The 19,711-nt window shown below is 39.1% G+C and overlaps 2 protein-coding genes across 2 annotated transcripts in view; one reads left to right on the top strand and one right to left on the bottom strand.

Moving 5' to 3' along the window:
- Positions 1-911: 911 nt before the first annotated feature.
- Positions 912-7,016, bottom strand: cep55l (centrosomal protein 55 like). Its single transcript, XM_064319294.1, has 9 exons — positions 6,859-7,016; positions 6,121-6,317; positions 5,304-5,591; positions 4,317-4,382; positions 3,959-4,109; positions 3,026-3,342; positions 2,566-2,637; positions 2,198-2,323; positions 912-2,101 (listed from the first exon to the last, which is right to left on the bottom strand). The coding sequence occupies exons 2-9, from the start codon at positions 6,301-6,303 to the stop codon at positions 1,874-1,876; spliced, it is 1,431 nt and encodes a 476-aa protein (XP_064175364.1). The 5' UTR covers positions 6,304-6,317; positions 6,859-7,016; the 3' UTR covers positions 912-1,873.
- A 412-nt stretch (positions 7,017-7,428) lies between these two features.
- Positions 7,429-19,711, top strand: part of myofl (myoferlin like) — a 33,308-nt gene continuing 21,025 nt past the window's right edge. Inside the window, exons 1-12 of the mRNA XM_064319318.1 lie at positions 7,429-8,444; positions 9,460-9,515; positions 9,947-10,038; positions 15,209-15,317; positions 15,628-15,718; positions 16,616-16,773; positions 17,032-17,160; positions 17,630-17,692; positions 18,011-18,061; positions 18,554-18,584; positions 18,672-18,787; positions 19,243-19,369. Coding sequence (XP_064175388.1) covers positions 8,357-8,444; positions 9,460-9,515; positions 9,947-10,038; positions 15,209-15,317; positions 15,628-15,718; positions 16,616-16,773; positions 17,032-17,160; positions 17,630-17,692; positions 18,011-18,061; positions 18,554-18,584; positions 18,672-18,787; positions 19,243-19,369 — 1,111 coding nt within the window. The 5' untranslated portion in view covers positions 7,429-8,356. The remainder of the gene's footprint in view (positions 8,445-9,459; positions 9,516-9,946; positions 10,039-15,208; positions 15,318-15,627; positions 15,719-16,615; positions 16,774-17,031; positions 17,161-17,629; positions 17,693-18,010; positions 18,062-18,553; positions 18,585-18,671; positions 18,788-19,242; positions 19,370-19,711) is intronic.

Below are 19,711 nucleotides of genomic sequence, written 5' to 3'. Positions count from 1 at the left end.
CAGCCATGGAACCTATTCATAAGCAGCTTTATGTTTGTAAACTGTGTAATGTAACCTGAAACCACTTTGTAAAATAAAATATTGGAAAAAAAGCATCTCGTTGATCGTAAACAATGGCACATATTAACAAGGCTACAGATGCAACTGTTTTTAAGCCTGTTATCCCATACTGTTGTTGAGGAGGGGCCTAGAAGAACTGGCAGCTCCTCTCAGAGGATGTCCTTTCAGCAGCCCAGCCAATTACCTGTTGTGGTCACAAATGATTGACAGTGGGTAGTTTAGTAGCCCCACCCCCTATTGGGTTTACAAAACATCTTCCACTCATAAATGCTTTTCAAGATGGCTGAGTGGAATTTAGACTTCCAGATCCAGACATCCAGATGACCAAATCAATCATGACCATATTTCTTTTGTCACTTTCGTGCACGCAGGCCAAGATTCCATGTCTGAGTAACCTCTTAATACTACTGGGCAGTGCACCAGTACGCACTTTGGATATATATGGACTGCTAAAAGCAAACCTGCACATAACAAGGGGAAGCAAAGGAGATGTGTACACACAAATCTCATCAATTGGGCTTAAGTGCTACCTCTTACTTAATGGACAGTTCAGGTGATATTTTAAGAAGTGGTAATACAGACAATTGGCATGAATACATTGTGTATAAGAAAAGACTCATAAGGAACAGCAATGTTCGAAACGAATACCAGCAACAAACAATCGCAGCAGCTCATCATAATGATGAAACCAGAAACCATGAATCATGGCAAAAGACCCAAACCACAAAACTGAGCTAGAATGGGAAGCCGTTGGTTAATACATTACCGCTGAAAGACCACCACCGATCTAGCAGTGTCAAAGGTTTCAAGCAAATGACACTTCAAAAATGCTCGGAGTACAGTAGCAGACCTAAATTTGCTCCATTTTATTACTCGTTACAGTTCTTCACACAGTGTATAGGACATTGCAGAACAGATACAAATTCCTTCACTCACAACAAACATTCAAATATTTTACCAAAATGAAAACAAATAATGTCCACTACAATTTGAAGTCCATAACAAAGAAGGTGACACTTGGTTCTACTCCCTGATAAATCTTGGTTTTCAGGGGAAGATTTATCCCCCCCCCCCCCCCCCCCATCTAGAAAACTTAAGTGGTCCGTAAACATTGCTTTCCTAAAAATACATTTGGCATTAATCTCTGGACTAGATTGTGCTATCAGCCTTTAAAACCATACCTTTGGGCAAGTTTTCAAAGACAATGTGGGACTCATTTTAAACACACAATTAATTTCAAGCTTAGTTAAACCCATCAGTCGTATTCTGCTGAAAAGCTTTCCTGAACCAAGGAAACTTGGCATCTGCCACCCTGCCTAGGACAGCCACCTTAATGCACCGCCTTAAATAGTATAATACCAGGACTTCATTATGCAATCTAATTCAAGAAGTCCATTTTAAAGAATACAGAGTATACATTTACTCTACTTTTATACCCACAGAGAAGAGATTAATATTATAAGTTCAGAAGTGAGGAAAAAATATTTTAAATAAAGATCAAACCATAAGTTAAAAAAGTATTTATCATATATAAAAATGACATCATTCCTAAAAACTTTACTGTGCCACGTAGGAAATAAACAAAAGTACATTTCACTGGAGATATAATTGCCCAACGTTCTGAAACTTAAAATACACAGGTCATTATACAGATATGAAAATAATGAGAAAAAACTGAATAACAATAAAAGCTTTAAGGAGACAAGTAAACCAGTAGACTTCCACTTTTTTCTGCATTATATTAAAAAAATCTCAATAAAAACACCATATGCGCAAAAGTAAAGGCAAAATAAAAAGAAGGGGCTCCCTTGTTTTAATGAGACAGGCTGAGACAGTAGTCAATATGAGCCAGTAATTCCCGGTGCTGACTGGTGGGATACTTGGTTCTGCATTCCGGACACTCCAAGAAGCTCTCGTCCAGAAGATTCGGGATTTTTGAAGGGGACGTGTGATTCAGATGCGGATTCTCAATCGATAGCTTCTCGAACTCCAGTCGGCTGCAAGAGGTCGGTTCGGAGAAACGAGATTCCTTCTGCTGTTTCTGAGATGAGAGGAAAATGGCGGAAGTGAGAATTTTCCGACAACAAATACATTACCACTCCATCGCGGTCGGTCCTGATACCTCCACCATACTTACAGTCGACTCGAGTTTAGCTATTTGCTCCCTTGCTTTACGAAGCTCTTTCAGGACTTTGTGCAGCTGGTACTGCAAACTTTGACGATCAAGTTTCTCGTTCTCAAAGTCTTTTGCTGACATCTGCACCTAATGACAGTAAACAAGAATGTACCAAAGGCAATGTATGAGGGAAAACACTGATTTAAAATGAATAAATATCTGACCATAACAAAACATGGGCTTGAGTCAGATATTCACAGTACAGTGCCAATTAAAGGTATGTACGATTACTACAGATAGAAATGTGGCGAGATCAGTCAAAATCAGTCATGAGCCAGTTAATTTAGCAGAATGCATTTTTCTGAAGTAAAAAATCATCTCGATCATACCTGCTGTTCCAGCGCCGCAACCCTACTCTGTCCTTCGTGTTGATTCAGCAGAGATTTTTGCAGATGGTTAACCTTTTCAAAATAAGTACGTATGAGCACCAAAGGAAATGTCAAAGGTCACAAGCTTCAATTAAAAGTCAACAAAGTAAAAAACAAAACAAAAAAAACAACAGCTATTCAAACAAAAGAAGTTACTGGGTAATTGAAGACATTTTAAGCGGCTGGGGGAGAGGTTAGAACAGCTTGTGCATTTTGACTATGGGCTTTCCCAAAAATGCTGAATTTAAAAAAAATAAAAATAAGATACATAAAAAGGAAATAAATAACAGCTACAGAACCACAATGCCAATGGGTGGTCACACTGGCCTCTGGGAAAACACAGACCTCTCGTCCTATAGAGAAGCAAAAACACACATCTATGTCATTAACTCTCAGTCAGCTTGAAGACTTCCTGTCGTACCTGGAGAAGGAGGTCAGCTGACCTCTTGCGCTCCTCCGCCAGCCGGGCGTCCATGTTGTCCAGCTCCGCCCTCAGCCTCTCGCTCCTCTCGGCGGAGGCCCTCCTCTCCTCCTCCGCGCTCCTCCTGCTGCTCAGCCTCTCCGCCTGCAGCTGCTCCCGCGCCTCGTCCAGCTCCCTGGCCTTGTCGTCGAGCTTCCTCCTGGAGTCCGCTGCCTCCGCCTGCCCCTGGGCCACCTGCTCCCTCAGCGACTCCAGGTCCTTCTTGGCCTTCAGCAGGAGCCTGTCGTAGTGCTCCTGCATTCGGGCGTACTTCTCATCTGAGGAAACGAGCCCGGCGCATTTTGGTTACATAAAATATTCATACAATAGTTTAATTAGGACAGTGTTTCTCAACCCTGGTCCTGGGGACCCACTGCCCTGCATGTTTTAGATGTCTCCCTGCTCCAACACACCCGATTCAAATGAATGGGTCGTTATCAGGCTTCTGCAGAGCTTGATGACGACCCATTCATTTAAATCAGGTGTGTTGGAGCAGGTAAACATCTAAAACATGCAGGGCAGTGAGTCCCCAGGACCAGGGTTGAGAAACACTGAATTAGGACATCACAAAAGTTTAAGTTTAACACAATAACATAAGAATACAGCACTGAATATAATTTTGGGGAGAAATGTAATAATGTGAACATTTACTTAAGTTACACTGCAATTAGGCTACATCTGATGGGGAAGTAATTCACATATGAAATCGACCTTTCCAACATAAATTAACTTTATTAAGTTAACGGTTGCAAACAACCTGGACGTGGTAGGTGTAAAATTGGCGTTTTCTACATAAAGGATATCAGCCTCGGGACTGTGCAAGCTGTTCCTTTAAAGCAAAGCAACAGCCACTCGCCTCATTGCATTAAGATTCCCGGCGTCCCACTTCCTTACCTTCTGAATCGCCCTCTTTGTGCTGCTGCTGGAGTGCATGGTTGGCTTGATTTAACTGCTGCTCCAGCTCAAGTGTCCTTGCCAGGACTGACTTGACATAGGCCTCTCTCTGCTGGTCGTAACCTAGCCACTGCTGGTTTTTCTCCAGGGCCTTTGCAAAGGAAGGAAGGCACAGGCACACACACACACACACACACACACACACACACACACACAAGTACACACAAGTACACACACAGACAGACAGCATAGAGCATTTTTTATGCTAGGAAACAAAATAAATAAATCCACCATGTAGACTCGCCATCACCTCTTACCTAGTCTGATTTTAAAAGGTACACCAGATAAAAGTGCTTACGTCACGCAAGTGTTCCTGGATGGTGGCAACATCATCAGGTGCAACCTGCCCATCAGCACGCGAACCCTAAAAGCATTCAGGGGTAGTTACCAGCAGCAAACCTTCCCTCTTTGATTAACAAGCCTACATGTACAATTACCCAGGCATAATGAAACTAGCAAAAAGGCTATCACGGTACATAACTAGAATTACTCCAAGCAAATGTTTTTAAGTTAGAACTTTAGAAATTAGTATTTTATAATGTGTCAATTGTCTATCAAAATAGTGATTTAAAAACAAATCAAGCAGTTGACATAAGTGTCTTGTTTCAAAATTCAAACAAAATCACTGCTTTATTTAACCTTTAGAAATCTTGTTCGACACACCAGTATGTGATGTATTTTTCTACAAAGAACCTTACATACATTTTTATCTTACTCACAAATGTATAAATTAAGTGGTAATTTAGGAGACTGGAACTTATTACTCGAAGGTTGTGGGCTCAGTATCCAGGATGCTGCTGATGTGCCTTGACCAAGGTATTGAACATATACTTCTTCAAAGAATATTCAGCTGTACAAATGGTTTGTATGTAACAATGTAATCTATAAACCACTTGTATGTAAGCATCTGCTAAATGCCAAAAATATATCAAATAAAATATATACAGCTTGTGTACATACAAGAGAAATGGTCAGGCAATGTAAATGTATGAATAACGGGGGTATTTCATGATGTATAATCCCAAAGAACAATAATCTGAGGGAGCTAAATGAACCAAGAGAACAGCTGTTGAAACAGTTGTGATATGCTGCCACCTGGTGCACAAAGGCATTACTACAGATGTAACTGAGCGTGGAAGGGTGCCCTCCATCAGGAGCCACTTTACAGCAAATACATTTTTGTATTCTACCGGCTTCTATTGTTCACGCAAACAAGTTGATAACATTCACAAATGACAGAGTCAGTAGTAAACAGACCCCTAACATACAGATATGAAATATTTACCTGAGTACCTGGATCTTCAACTTTACCATGTCTGCTTTCAAGCTCCTGGCACCTGGCAGAGAGAGCGGCCATCTTGTTTTTCACATTTTTGGTCTCCTCGGAGAGAGACTGCACCAATTTCTCTCTCCTCTCCGCCTCTTTGGCCTTTTGCTCAAGCTGGGACTGAAGAGAGGCTACGATCTCACCGCCTTTTGCTTGAAGCTGCTGCCTCAGTGTAGCTATTTCCTGATCCTTGGCCAAGAGCTGCTGGGAGTTTCTCTCACGTAAGGTCTCAAGGGAAATAATTCTCTAAAAATGAAATTGGGAGGGAGGAACATGACACAATCAGCACAAGATGCAATAAAATGTACTTACTGGAGAAATATATTTATTAAAAAGGGCGAGACTATTGGTTACTTTGTGGTTACTTTCAATAACATGCCCAATTTCCATCATAATGGCTCCACTGAAGTTTGCAACACAAAGCAAATGAGATAGCCACACATATGGTCAGATTTACTACGTTTACTTGGTGGCTACCATATGTTATAAACAGCTCCAAAAACCATGGGGAATGAATTTCCTTTTAGTCCAAATTGAGGATGAGTGAGTGACTGAGCTGTGATAATTAAACCAACACATAAACTGTTTTTATAATCATCAAAATAAGCAATTTCGAGATTTGATTTCAGAAAATTTTAAAAATAATTTGATGACGCCACGAATCATGCACAATACAATATAATTAACTTGTCACGCGGATTTAATCAAATCACTTCATATAAAACGACTTCAATTTAAAACACAAAAAAATTTAACTGGAAAGAAAAAACATTACCTCTAAAAGCTTGCTCTCATCTGAATCCGGCACCTTTGATTTTTTATTGGACATATCAGCCAAGGTCTTTTTCAGGAAAGCATTTTCCTTTTTGAGCTTGTCGAGCTCAATCTCAGCCTTCGGTCCACCGAGCCTCAGACCAAATTTGTTGACAATTGTTTCTTTTGCATTTTTATTAGCCATATCTGGAGTGTTTCCTGGGGAAAAAAACGGATTAGGCGTTGAAAACAACATGCAACTACAGAAACTTGAAAAGACTACTTTTTCTTTCTGGGGGTGACAAACTAACAGAGGGTTCTACCTTGTGAGAACGAAGACAATTTGTAAATACTATCTCCAAAATATAAAACCAAGGCCTACACCTGTTACAGCTAGTTTGTGTGTGTGTGTGTGTGACTGACTGTCGGTTAACTTCAGCGAGCAAATTAGTCAATTTATCGCACCCACCCCTGTCTTGAATCATTGCGTTTTGGTGGAAAACAGTATTTTGCTAACCAGCAAGATCATTCAACAAAAATGTAACTTATGTGTCGGAGAAAGGCTATTTTAATAATAATGAGCAGTGCAGACTGAGTTAACACAAGCGTGTTTGTGTGTGTTGGTCAGGGAATATTTGTGCCTATATGCAACTTTGTTAGCTACCTAGCTAGCTGTCTAAACAACCACATACAAGCTATGATCTACAGGCTTTAAAAAAACTTATTCTGAAATGAAATATCAATGTGTAAAAAAACTCACCGTTCGTTTTTCCTTTGTTAATACCAATCTATCCTCTACTGTATTGCCGCAAACGCTAGTTAGAATCAAATTGAAACCCCTGTAGGTTTTGGTGAAACGGCTTTGACTTACTTCCTTATTGAAAATAAGTTTGAATACAGCGCGTCCTACGTCATTTCCGAATTCTACATATTTTCGCTTGTGATTGGTGTAGACGGGTCATATGGGATATTCTCACTGAACTCATTGGATATTCTGATCAATCAGACGCGAAAGTACCATGTGCCATACAGGATGATTCAAAATATAGTTGCATTAAGCCCTGTCAGCTGAAAAAAAAAGAATATGCTGTATATAAATACCATATATTTTGTAAATATTTAAAAAATATGTATGATAAAATATGCAATGAATATAAAATTATATATTTTAAAAATAACTTACAGTTGTTTTTATTTGGATTGCGACCAAATGTAAAAACCCGTAGGCTACATTCATTGTAACCTATTAAGGAAATGTACGCGACATTATGCAGTATCTGCGTATGGTCCGACTGAGTGTGTGCTGCGAACTGCACCTGTGCATAGACTCATTGCCTACTGCCTAGCCAATGTAACACCTGAGCACTGCTGGGCCAGCTAAGTATATTTATTTTAAAATATCATGCTAATTGAATCTCTGATGCTTCCAATCCCTTCGTTTCAAAACGGTGGCTATTTTGAATTGGGAGTTGCGCCTTCTTCTTAATTCGAAATAAGATATTCAGAAATTGAAATTTTCTCATTTTTATTATTCGCAGTGCTCACCAGAAGATCCTAACACTCCAACCGCCGTGACAGTAATTAGAATTCAATTCTGTACGTATGTTGTAGCCTATATAACGATATGTTTTGTTGGGGATCTTCAGCTGAAGCAACAGCATCGCGTGCATTTTCCCCTTTTTTGCTGGTAACCAGTAGATGGAGACAGAGTTTTAAGTAAGGTGGTTTCTGAGAAAAAGTTGTGAACCAAGTTTTATCCATTGAATAGCGAGCCAAAATACTGGGAGCAAATTAACACCGCACATTATTATAAATATATTTTTAGTTCAACTGGTTTCTTGACTATCCTGAAAATTTGCAGGGCGTATGTTAGAGCTGGCTTAAAATGGTCAGAAGGAATCTAAAACGATTTCAGGAATAGCGGCATATTCAGTAGTTTACTCAGATATTGTAAACTTAAATGATTTAAGTCAATAACAAATGTAAAATTATCTACTTCTATTCGCGTTTTATATTTTAAACAGATTGCAGATTGCGTTGCATTTGTAGTAGTTATATGTAGGGTGCTGGCCAATCCCACTGATGTCTACACCCTCTCCTAGTTTTCTTTCCTAAATGACACACTGGCATATCCCATGTTGCTATTCCACGAACAGCAAGTAATGAGGCGTCGGTGGTAAAGCATGCTGCGATTTTACTCTCAGGCAATAATAACCAATTGATTGCACATCTGTTGATTGCACATCTGTTTTGACACAATGTTGCGCGTTGTTGTGGAATCTGCGAAAGATCTTCCAAAAAAGAAACTTGGGAGTCCTGACCCCATAACATCGATTGTGTTTAAAGGTGAGTTAAAACAGGTTGTATCCTAGTTTCTACAGTTGAAAATTGGGCTGCGCTCGTGATGGAGTATATATACAGAGTATACCTGTATGTCAGTTGAAGGATGTGTAATGTACTTCGTTTATTTCTACCATTACAAAACGCGACCTTAAACACATCGAATGTGCTTTTATTTGACACTGCCTTCCTGGCGAGGACTCCGTTGATAACGGGAGTTTTATCTAGATGGGACTTAAACAAATTAAGTAAAATGGCTTTAACACAGTTGAACATGGTCATACAGAAATACATTTTCATAAGACAAAATTAAAAACACTTGTGCATTTTTGAAGTATCTACTCATATCTTTTTTTTAAAACTTAAAATAATAGACTGTCAATGCAGTAAAATACTTAACAGCTTGTCACAAATGGGTTTTTGTAAAATATGGTCAATATTAACGTTTTCGTGTTCATTGCAGAACATTAATCAATTCCACATGAGGTCAGATTGTATGAAATTCCAGTGGGATCGTAACTTGGAGAGAGAATGGCTTGATTCTATTGACATTCAGATATATGAATGTGTTGCATATGTTTATTTATTTCTGTATCATATTTTACTCAGAGGTAACAGACAGGGAGAATTTTAGGGAACTAAATGTATATGACCTTTCGGGCTTCGCACCATGCTCTATCCACTAAGCGGGCAAACTATGAAATTACAAGTGAAACCACTCAGTATGCTTCTCATGTTTTTGAACTAAAAATTTAGGAATCAAAGAATTATTTGAATTCCTGCAATGCTAGGTTTGAATTTAGCAACATAAATGAAGGTGAAGGTATGACATGCTCACAGCACCATTCATCATTTCTAAATATATTGCTTAGCTCATGAACCTCAATTCTTTCTTTAAGGAATCCACCCCTCTGGATACAGTAACTGTATGTGCTAGTAATGGATTTTTGTACACACAGTGCACAGTGTTGTGGCTTAGAATAACACCGTCCATTTCTTCCTTGACTCTTGTGTTTTACAGATGAAAAGAAAAAGACAAAATCAATTGACAATGAGTTAAATCCGGTTTGGAATGAAGTAAGTTTTCAGAAATTGTATTTCAGTCTCTATTTGAATAAACAAGTCCAGACAAAACTGGTCTGTTGGAAATTTGATGACTAGAAATATTTTTACATCACTCCATTTTATTAAAAATCTTCCTAGTTATCAAATTTCCCAAAGACCAGTTTTGTAAATGATCAGCAAAACAGATCAGCAGCTACTCAGTAAATATTGCATTGTTTTGTTTTGTTTGTTAAAGGTGGATGACTCACTCCACATTGATGTTCTATTTGAGAGCACCCGCTCCTTTTAAATCTGTTGATGTTTCATAATATCTGAATACTATTGAGAAAACAGCTTCTGAAAGTTTCTGAAAGTGTGCACCTTTTTAATGTTTAAATAATCGTTTCAGCAAGGGCATCTGTGCTTTATTTTAACCTACATTGTTCTTTTTTTGCTGATTGTAGGTCCTTGAGTTTGATTTGAAGGGGGCACCTTTGGATTCTTCCTCATTCATTGAAGTTATTGTGAAAGACTATGAAACCATTGGAAAAGACAGGTTTGCACTACGCTTTAATAACCTACCTTCCATGGTTATTACAATGGCTTTTAGAGTTACAAAATAAGGAAACATTATTCTAACCAATATCATTCTATCTTTCCCTTATAAAAGAGACATTCATCCTAATTCAGAATAGTGCTTAATAGCCCTTATCTTTCAATCTCTCAGTGGGATAGCACCCCATTTGCAGTGTCTTACTTTGCTCATAGCTTCCTGGATATGCTGTATTTTTGCATGTTTTCGCTTTGGCAATGCTCATTGCAACATTGTATTATTGTACTCCCATACTGTAGGATTATGGTAATCAACCAGTCATTTCGGCAATACAAGGATGGGCATACTTCAGAAAGATACAATATAAGACTGTCTATCTAGATCATTTGTGTTGCATTTAAAACATCATTATACCCTCACCGCACACCTTAAGCTTTCAATGAAGTGCACCATAGCACTTTAGGAAGAATCGTTATAGAAAAATAAAGGAACAGTCCTCAGATAGTGAAGGTGTGTCTCCAGATCTTATTGTCCCTCTCTGCACCTTACACACCTGTGGACTGTGTTGAGACTTGCACTGCTATGGTATGTGTGGGAAGCTAATCAGCCTGTCTGATGCCGGAAGGGAGTGAATAGAATAGTTCTATTTCTCTTTTTAAAGAAATGCAGGGCATCCGTTGAATGGGTAATTGTGTACTTTTGTTTAATTCAGTGAACTGGAATGAGTTGCCTTTGTACAGAAGGTGCTATTATTTAAGGTGCTATTACCTGCTAGTAACCGAAGGCCTCAATTTTTCGTTCCTTTTCAATAAGAGCATTTTTACAAAGTAAATCCAGTCCTGACAAATATGCTGGTCATTGTTGCAGGGAACAATACTACAATAAGACGTTTTGTAGAGTGTGACATTTCTGTTCACTTGTCTCAGTTTGCCCTTGAAGACCTGTCCCGTTCCCAAAGACTTGACAAAAATGAAGTTGGGACATTAGTAGTAACTTTCTGCACACTGTAGCTACATTTATGAATATGAAGCTATGCAAGATATAAACTGTAACATGCCAGAGAGGTGATCAGTGTCTGCAAATGTGAAGGTAAACATGTTCCACTGTTGTTGCAGTGCTTTTTATTTCTTTATATTACTGTTGTGTTTCATTCAGTGACTACCAGGACCTGAATGAATATTGCAAAATTTCGCTGGAAGATTTAAATATCATGATTAAATCTAATTTTGTGCAATTGAAGTAGCTTATGCTGGTATTTTTGATGTTTATGGAAAGTGTTTGAAATTAACGGTGAATTAAAGTTTCGGAGCTAAATATAATGACAAAAAACACATTTCTAGAGTCATCTGACATTTTACGTTTTTATAAAGTTGCAAGTTGTTTTGCTTTCATCCCGCATAAACATATATGGCATATGGTGTAGATTTTAAAACCGATGTCTGAGGCTCCACAGTTACTAATGTAAAATGGAGTATAAGTTGTGGCCACTCAAGTGCTATTTCCATGTCTTTTGCTATTTTAAGTCATCCTCCAGTCTTCTGTTGTTGTGGTTTTTGGGAATACACAATTAAACTTATGTTCAAAATGGCTGAAAGAGAGATTCAGCAGTCTCTGAGGCTCTCTGCAGCAAAGATTTCCATTGAGTCATTGGAGGAGTGAGATTGCAGACTCCCACATTTTTCCAGAATCTCTGGGTCATTTGTAACCAGGCAACACTAGGAAAACAAAGTTTAAGGAAGGCTTTTGTGACCATGCTAGAGGGAAAATGTTCCTGCATTTCTGTGTGTGATGTTGCTCTGCTGAGGTGAACCTGTGAACAATTAGATTTATTTATTTACTTATATGACCTGTTTCTGGTCATTGCTCAGCATTAACCAGTCTTTATCTCATATCCAAAGACTGATTTGACTGATTTGAGCTATCAGATATTGTACATTGTTTTTTTATGTACGTTATTGCAGATAGAATATGTGAATCATATGGAAACCTCTTGCTTTAAGACAGCATGTTGTGGACAAAAATAATATATGCATCATCTCAAGACAAGGGTACATCTTATACATCATTTTTTTATGATACACCATCTTTATTGCCAGTCTTTTATTCCAAGTGTACTAACATTTAAAGCCTCAACATTTCTTCAAGCCAATGGTGACTAGTAAAAGGGAAAGCTGTTTCAGAGACTTGGCATCTGCAGGCACAACCTTCTTGTCTTCTTGTGGTGTCATGATTCAATATTGGCGTGTGAATATGAATGGTGATAGAAGGATTTCCAGTTCCTGCTACTAGCAGTCAAGCAGGTAACGAATGATGGGCCACGTGGAAGGGCTAGCACCACAGAACGACCAATCAGCACCCAGAGCACTTTACTGCAGCGGCTTTGTCTGCATATTTCTGCCCAACAGTTGACTAGAAACGACAAACTCAGTAATGGGTCCATGACTCACTGGACCCTTCTACTTGACCAAGAATCTCTTTAGGAAAATCCCTCATGAGAGTTTGTATTCTTTAAATTATTAAACAGTCAAGGTTTTAGAGAACTTTTGAGAACACCCTGTACATTTAAACTGACATTTTTTTGGCATATAGGTTTAAAAACGAGAATTTGTCCGGAGAATGACAGAATTGCTTCATATAATTTATTCAGTGACATTCCATGCGAATGCTGTCATCCACAAGAGAATCTCTGGAGGTGTTTTAACTTGAACTCAAAAGTGCAAGATGTACTAATACAGTAAAATAATACAGATTTTACATGTGTTTTGCATGTTGTTTTAAAGCCTTGGATTTTGAACAGAGATTGCAACTGACTTTGACTGATGTCCTTTTGCAAATATTACAAACTATATAAATAGATGGCATAGATATAGATGGTATGGGAAAACACAAGATGTGTCAGTTGACATAAACTGCCAAACATTACGCAGACATTGACTGCTCAGGATTATGCAGATTACTATTACCCATAATGCATAGGGTGAGCTGCTATTGCTCTTAGCACAACATTGGGGTCCTTGTGACCCTCATTCATGAGCAGAGACCAGTTGGTAGATTTTTCAGTTTGTTCATGAGAATTCCTTTCTCATACCCTTGTCAAACCATTTGTGTTCTCCTTCATCTCTCCCTTTCTCCAAGCTAGTCACACTGTGCTTGATGGTTCTTAAGATGGTTTTTCCCCTTGAAATCTATTACTTTTTTAGCATTCCTTTGTTACTAGTGTGGGTACATGGCTCTACATATTCTTTCCCTGCTATTCTGTGTATCCCCAAAAATGAGAGGCAATTAAATATTGGTGAATATTGGTAAATATTTTAAATAAAATAACAATGATAAGCATACATATGAGTTCAAACAGACAAGGTCAATTAAACAATATACTGTATTGTAAATTGGCTACTTTTAGAAGAAATTGAGCATTCTTATGAAAAATATTTTACAGTTGCATATTTAGTGTGTAATTGTACACGATTTAAAAAAAATCTATTCAGATGAAAGCAGGAGTGGCAAATATTTGTCAATGCAAATGGTCTTATAATAATAATATGAAGACAATCTGACAGCTATCTTGAAGAGCACATAAATGTGCATTAATTAACACAATATCATGATACATTCTTAAAACCTTCTCAGAATGGAAGTATGCTAATTCAAAATCTACATGCTTGTCCACTGCCTCGTCTCAGTAGTGATTTCCACAAGGGTTCCTTGGTTACTGTCCTCTTGCTCGTATTCTTAGTAATGCTTCTGTCAGAGGCCACTAAAATATTTGACTTTTCTATATTTACCAATGACAGCATTTTGACTTTGGGATCATAAGCAGAAAGGATCACAAAAATAGGATCAACATATCCATTCACCTTATTGCTATTGCTTTATTGTGGTCTGAGAGTCCGAATTAGGGATAAGTCTTGTGTAAATTTGAGATACTTCAGCGCCAGACAGAAAGTCAGAGGGCCAGGCTATTTGCTCAGGGCTGAGCAGGGCAGCTGAAGGGGTTAAAATGAGTCATGGTTTTGGTTCGAGGCCTGAAGTGAACTTTTTTTTACATAGCCATCCTGGTGTCAGGAATTTTACATTTCTACTGTTCGTCTGATTTTTTTTGTGGGAAACTAGAATACCAAAATGGACATAGTGATGGGTAATAGATGCTTGGTTTAGCCTTTAAGGTCTGGATCTGATATGCCCTTGTGTTTTGTGTTCATGACATTGCAAGTGGATCTGACTGGGTGCGGTGTTTACGTTGGGAGGTTTCGCATGGTCCTATTACAACAGTGATGTCACAATGCACACAAAGGAATTCTGGGAACTGCCTCCAGAAACCTCAACCCTCCAGTTTTTCTTAAAGTTTATTTTGTCATGCACCGCCTTGCTTGGGGCTGAATTTAATTATTCCCATGTCTGACTGAATTTTAAAGTCCTAGTGAGCCAACATTCAGTTATTTCCCTTGGCTACCTGTCTAGTTCCTTGTTCCATGGAGGGGTGTGACTATTCTACATCAGAAAGAAATGACATGTTGGCAGTAATAATTCAGATTGAAACAGAGGTTATGCAGTATATACATATGCAAACAACATGATGTTCAACAACACAATAAAAATAATGGATGTAAAAGCTTGCAAATGCAATTATCCAGGTAACAATGGGAACAAGGAACATCTGTAATTTATTTGACAGTCATTCAGCACGTGTGAAATCAAATTTACCTAACTGGAGACTGAAATAAATAATAAAAAGTAATGTATAGTCATATAAATGAAAACAATACACTCGGTAGTTCACCTGTTCACCTACTCCAAGCATGTATGTACAAAGTCATTCGCATTTAGAGAGCTGGGTTGAGTTAATAATCACTTGATACAGTGTGTCCGTTTAACACACTGGCTTTTTTCCCCCAGATGGAGTAATTCAACCATTATTTTTAGTACTTGGTTGATTATGTCGCTTTAGCCGTGTAGATTCATTTGTAGCAACGACTCCCATCCATTTAATGCATTTTATTCCCTACCTGTAAGTTTGAGGTCATTTACTTCCGGGGAATGTACTGTCCTGTATAAATACGCAATGATGCCAATCTTTAACAAAAGCTTTTGATATTACAAACAAGTGAAGTGATAAACTGTAAATCTTGATGGCCATAAAAACTTGAGATATGCATTTGTCATTCTTTTATAGGTTCATTGGCTCTGCAAAAGTGTCTCTGAAAGATCTGGCAAGTGGCCAGTTGAAGTCCATCCCTTCAAAGAATTTACCCCTTCTAAGTGAAAAAAATGAAAATATTGGAGTAAGTGCAGAACTGTTTATGCTTTTTTATTTTGCACCAAACAATATGTTCATCATCGTATGAAAAACCATCATATTGAATCAAAGTTAAGGACAAATGTTGATTGAATATGGACAAAAGTAATGAGAAAAGATTGAATACTGGCTTTGTCCTTCTAGTCCTTGTATAGCCCTGAAGAACAGTAACTATTTTTTACCGAGCCAAATCTGTGTAATTAAAATGTTTGTGTGTTTTCATAACTCAACATGTAAGCATGGAATGCCTTGATTTGACTGATTAACTGATTCAGCTCACACTTATTGCCTGTTAGGCTACCATCAATTTAGTGATCGGATATGATCCTCCAGCTGGTGCCGTGCCTGATCCAAACAGTCAGACGGATGGCGGTACTGCAGGTGCTGGTGAGTCAGATGGAGCTACCCTATGTTTTTCCCCAATGTTTTGCAAGTACCATTATTTCTTTTTACAGCAATAAAGTAAAAGAAATTGAATAATATTTTTGACTTGTGTCGATTCAGTATCCAGTGATGTGCCCAGTGATCCAGTGAGTAGGTAATCAGTGCAGGATAGGTGCCAGCCAGGCAGAAGCTTTTTGGTTAAGGGGTTTGGTGGCATCAGGTTCCAGCGGAAGCTTTGGAATTACAGGAACAAGGTTACCTACCCCCTAACAATAGGAAGTTCTCTTGCAAATGTCTAGTTTTGCATAGACTGTAGCACTGAGAAGAAAACTGACCTGACTTCCTCTTGCTCAATTGTGTTGGTGTCACGGATATTGTGTCTTTGCTGTGCCTGAATATAATTATTCACTTGTAGTAACATGTAACAGCCTGTCATGCAAGTTTTTTAGGTAGTGCAGTTGCAGAATGACACCTGTTGCAGATAGAAAAAGAAACAGCCTGGTCTTACCCAGTTTTGCTCCTGACCTTAAAAATCCGTCTAATTTCATTTGGCGAGATTAACAAAATACATTACAATACCAGGTATCTGTTCGAGTTCTTGTATGGAAAATGTGATTCAATTGTTCTAGGCACTTTGCTTTTATTAAATGGATACTTGTACATAATTGCTTAACTATTCAGGACTCATTTCCTCATGACAACTCAACATTTTGTGTATAGAAAGCCATAGTCATTCCTGGCAAATAAGCAGTTTTGTTCCAAACAAAGCTAGTACTGTGTCACTGAGACACAAGCATATCTACAGCTTACTGAAACATTCACTGCCCTGCGATGGCCTGCATGTGATCACATGGTATACGGGGACGGTGCGTGAGTTTTGGGTGCATCTCATTTCTGCAGGAGGAAATGGAGGTGATGGGGACGAGGGAGACGTTGCTGACGGAGGCCAGATGGGGGACGGCTCCTCTCCTGGTCAGCCTGGTAACCCCAACCAGAGGCTCTCGGGGAGAACCAGGAAAAGGCACAAACAGTTAGCTAACAAACCTCAGGATTTCCAGGTACTCTGTCCCACAGGCCACAGGCTAGGCACTTGCACAAAGCCTTTATTTACAGTCGGTTTACTAGACACATGCAACACAGCCAGATTATTTCATTCAGTTCAGTATAAAAAACGTATAAAACTGGCTGCTGCAAGTCAAATCATTGTGTTTGATAAATGCTGATGTCTTCAGCTTATTGATAAATATTCATCCTTGAGCAGCTTTTGAATATTATGTTTTGAGCAAGGTAAACAGTCTCTTACTCCTGTCTGTCAGATTCGTGTCCGCGTTATCGAAGCTCGACAGTTGCCTGGAAACAACATCAAGCCTGTCGTCAAGGTTAACATCTGTGAAGAGACGCATCGAACAAGGATCAAGAGAGGAAACAACCCCTATTTTGATGAGGTACTACGAATCTGAGGGAATTTGACTCAAATATTGCATAGATATAATTTTTGGACTTTGATTGGATGTTTTCTAACAACCTGGGGTCATTAGTGAATTGCAAGTTGGATTTTATGTTGGTAACCCATCTTTCAAGGTTCTAAGTGCTCAGAGGCACTGTGTTAAGTCCTTTGGTGAACTTTTTGGCCTGATAACCTGCTGTTATCTAATTTCATTTTCCTGCTGTCTCGCTATTTGTTGTATTTCCACTGCTTCAGTAAGTTTCTAATGTCCCTCTTAAGCAATGACCTAGTGTGAAATAATGATGTATACCTCATAGTCTATATTCCAGTTTATACTGGAATGTGTTGAACAACTGGCTAAGTGTGTGTGTGTGTGTGTGTTTATAAAATATAGCCCAATCAGCAGTTGCCATACTCCATTTGGTTTTAAATAATGGTTGTATGACTTTCTTGTTTTCATTTTCCAGATGTTTTTTTACAACATGAACATGTTGCCCTCGGAGTTGTTTGATGAATATATCATCATACGGGTAAGTCCAACCCTCATATCTAAACTGTCAATCTGTGCTTCCCTCTTGGACGTAATATACTTAGCTGTAGCTTTGTGCTTAATAAATTATGTTAAAGGATTACCTATTTTGTTAATTATCTAAAATGATTACAAAATGTAGGCATACTGGTCTATTGTAAAATGTGTACTTAAGAGTGCTGCAAAGCTGAGCTTGCTTCATTAAAATGGAAAAGCTACTTGGCACACCCGGGGTTGATGTGCAGACCGTGATGGTGTGCGTCACGGTTCGTCCTTGGAACGCTATCTCAAACGGCAACGTTTCACTCCCTTTCCGCAGGTGTACGACTCCTCCTCCCTGAGGGCGGACAGCCTCATGGGGGAGTTTAAGGTATTCCTTCATCCACTTTTTTTCATCCCTCGTTCTGAATCTCTGCTGCTGATGCATGGGCCAGAATGTGACTTTGAAAACACAGCCTCTTATGACGCAGATGTCTGGAATTTGGTTTGACAATCTGCCAGCTTTATAATATATTGAGTTAGACATGTTATTACATATTAGAACAATATTTCATTTTTTAAAGCATTTTTTAATGCTTTTTTTTTTGCTTTTTTTAATGCTATCACCACTCCCATCCCTCCCCCCTAATAAATCAAAACTTATCCATGCAAATATGCCCCTCACACCCATAATATATTTCACTAGTTACTTCACTTTTGTAAATAGCAAATCAGTTATTATTTCTGTAAAATGTGCACCTGCAAGAAAAATGCTGACCTGACAATGAGTAATAACATTTGGATTTATAATAAAATAATCTTTAGGAAAGCATTTCAGCATTCACACTGATTCACAATCTACACCTTTGCTCTCCCTCTTCAGATGGACATTGGATATGTCTACGATGAGCCAGGTAGGTCCGCTTCCAGGTCCTTGTTTGGAGAAATCCAGGTAAATTCTCCATGATGAGATTGATCCACTTCCTGTGCTCCTCCCCTAGCTCACGCCATCATGAGGAAGTGGCTCCTGCTGAACGACCCGGATGACTCCAGCTCCGGGGCTAAGGGGTACCTCAAAGTCAGCATGTTCATCGTCGGCACGGGGGACGAGCCTCCGGTAACGCTCCGTTCCTTCACCCTGACTCGGCCTGCTGACTCCCGGCCCCAATGCTGTCATTGAGTCTCATTGAAAAAGAAAAATGCTGAAAAAATAAAAATAATAAACAATAAAGTCTTACTGAAAAAGAGAAATGCTGAAAGAAGAATAGAATGTGCAATAATAATTTCCATACAGTGTCTGTCTCCATTGTTACATTATGGTTCACAAGGAAACTCAAGAGCAGTGTTTCAGACATATGAAACACTCTTGACCATTGGACCTTACAGTGCCTCTATAGAGGATGCAATGATCACATCCTCCATGGAACATTGTAGGCCTGTTCTTGCTTAGAACAGCGCTGTGCATTTTCGATGGGCACTCGGGCCTGGATTCAGTCTGCACTAACGGGTTTTAGTGTTTCATCGCGAGCGTGCTCTAATACCCGCGGTGTCTGTGTGGCCCTCGATGGACAGGTGGAGAGCAGGGAAGTGAACGAGGACCGGGACGATATGGAGAGCAACCTGCTGCTTCCGGCCGGGGTTACGCTGCGCTGGATCACGCTGACGCTGAAAGTGTTCCGGGCTGAGGACATCCCCCAGAGTGCGTCTTAGCCCCCCCCCCACCCCCCGCCCCCAATGCCACACTCCAGACCTGGGTCAAATGCGTACTTGTTTTGGATTCAAATACTTTTCTACACTTTACTGATCTTGTCTGGTCTACTGGAACCAATGAAATACTCTCAAAAAGTGCTAACCCTGCCTTCTGGTCATATTGGCCGGCTAAATTACACCAGGCAAGATCAATCGAGCACAGAAAAGTATTTGAATCCAAAACAAATACGCATTTGACCCAGGTCTGCCACACTCTACTGTGCCTCCTGCTTCTGGGCCAGCAGCTCAGTAGGCACAAGATACTAGAGATAAGATTACTGTGTCCTTTTCA

This window comes from Anguilla rostrata, chromosome 2, assembly GCF_018555375.3.
Source record: "Anguilla rostrata isolate EN2019 chromosome 2, ASM1855537v3, whole genome shotgun sequence".
In the NCBI taxonomy this organism is placed as follows: Eukaryota; Metazoa; Chordata; class Actinopteri; order Anguilliformes; family Anguillidae; genus Anguilla; species Anguilla rostrata.
This window is presented reverse-complemented; position numbering and strand designations above follow the sequence as displayed.

Bases quoted from the DNA above. Each gene is read 5' to 3' on its own strand.
- cep55l (XM_064319294.1), bottom strand. From the start codon at position 6,303: ATGGCTAATAAAAATGCAAAAGAAACAATTGTCAACAAATTTGGTCTG. The intron at 5,592-6,120 runs GTAATGTTTTTT...TTTCATTTTTAG, and splicing joins ATGAGAGCAAGCTTTTAGAG to AGAATTATTTCCCTTGAGAC. The intron at 4,110-4,316 runs GTAAGCACTTTT...TCCTTTGCAAAG, and splicing joins TCCAGGAACACTTGCGTGAC to GCCCTGGAGAAAAACCAGCA.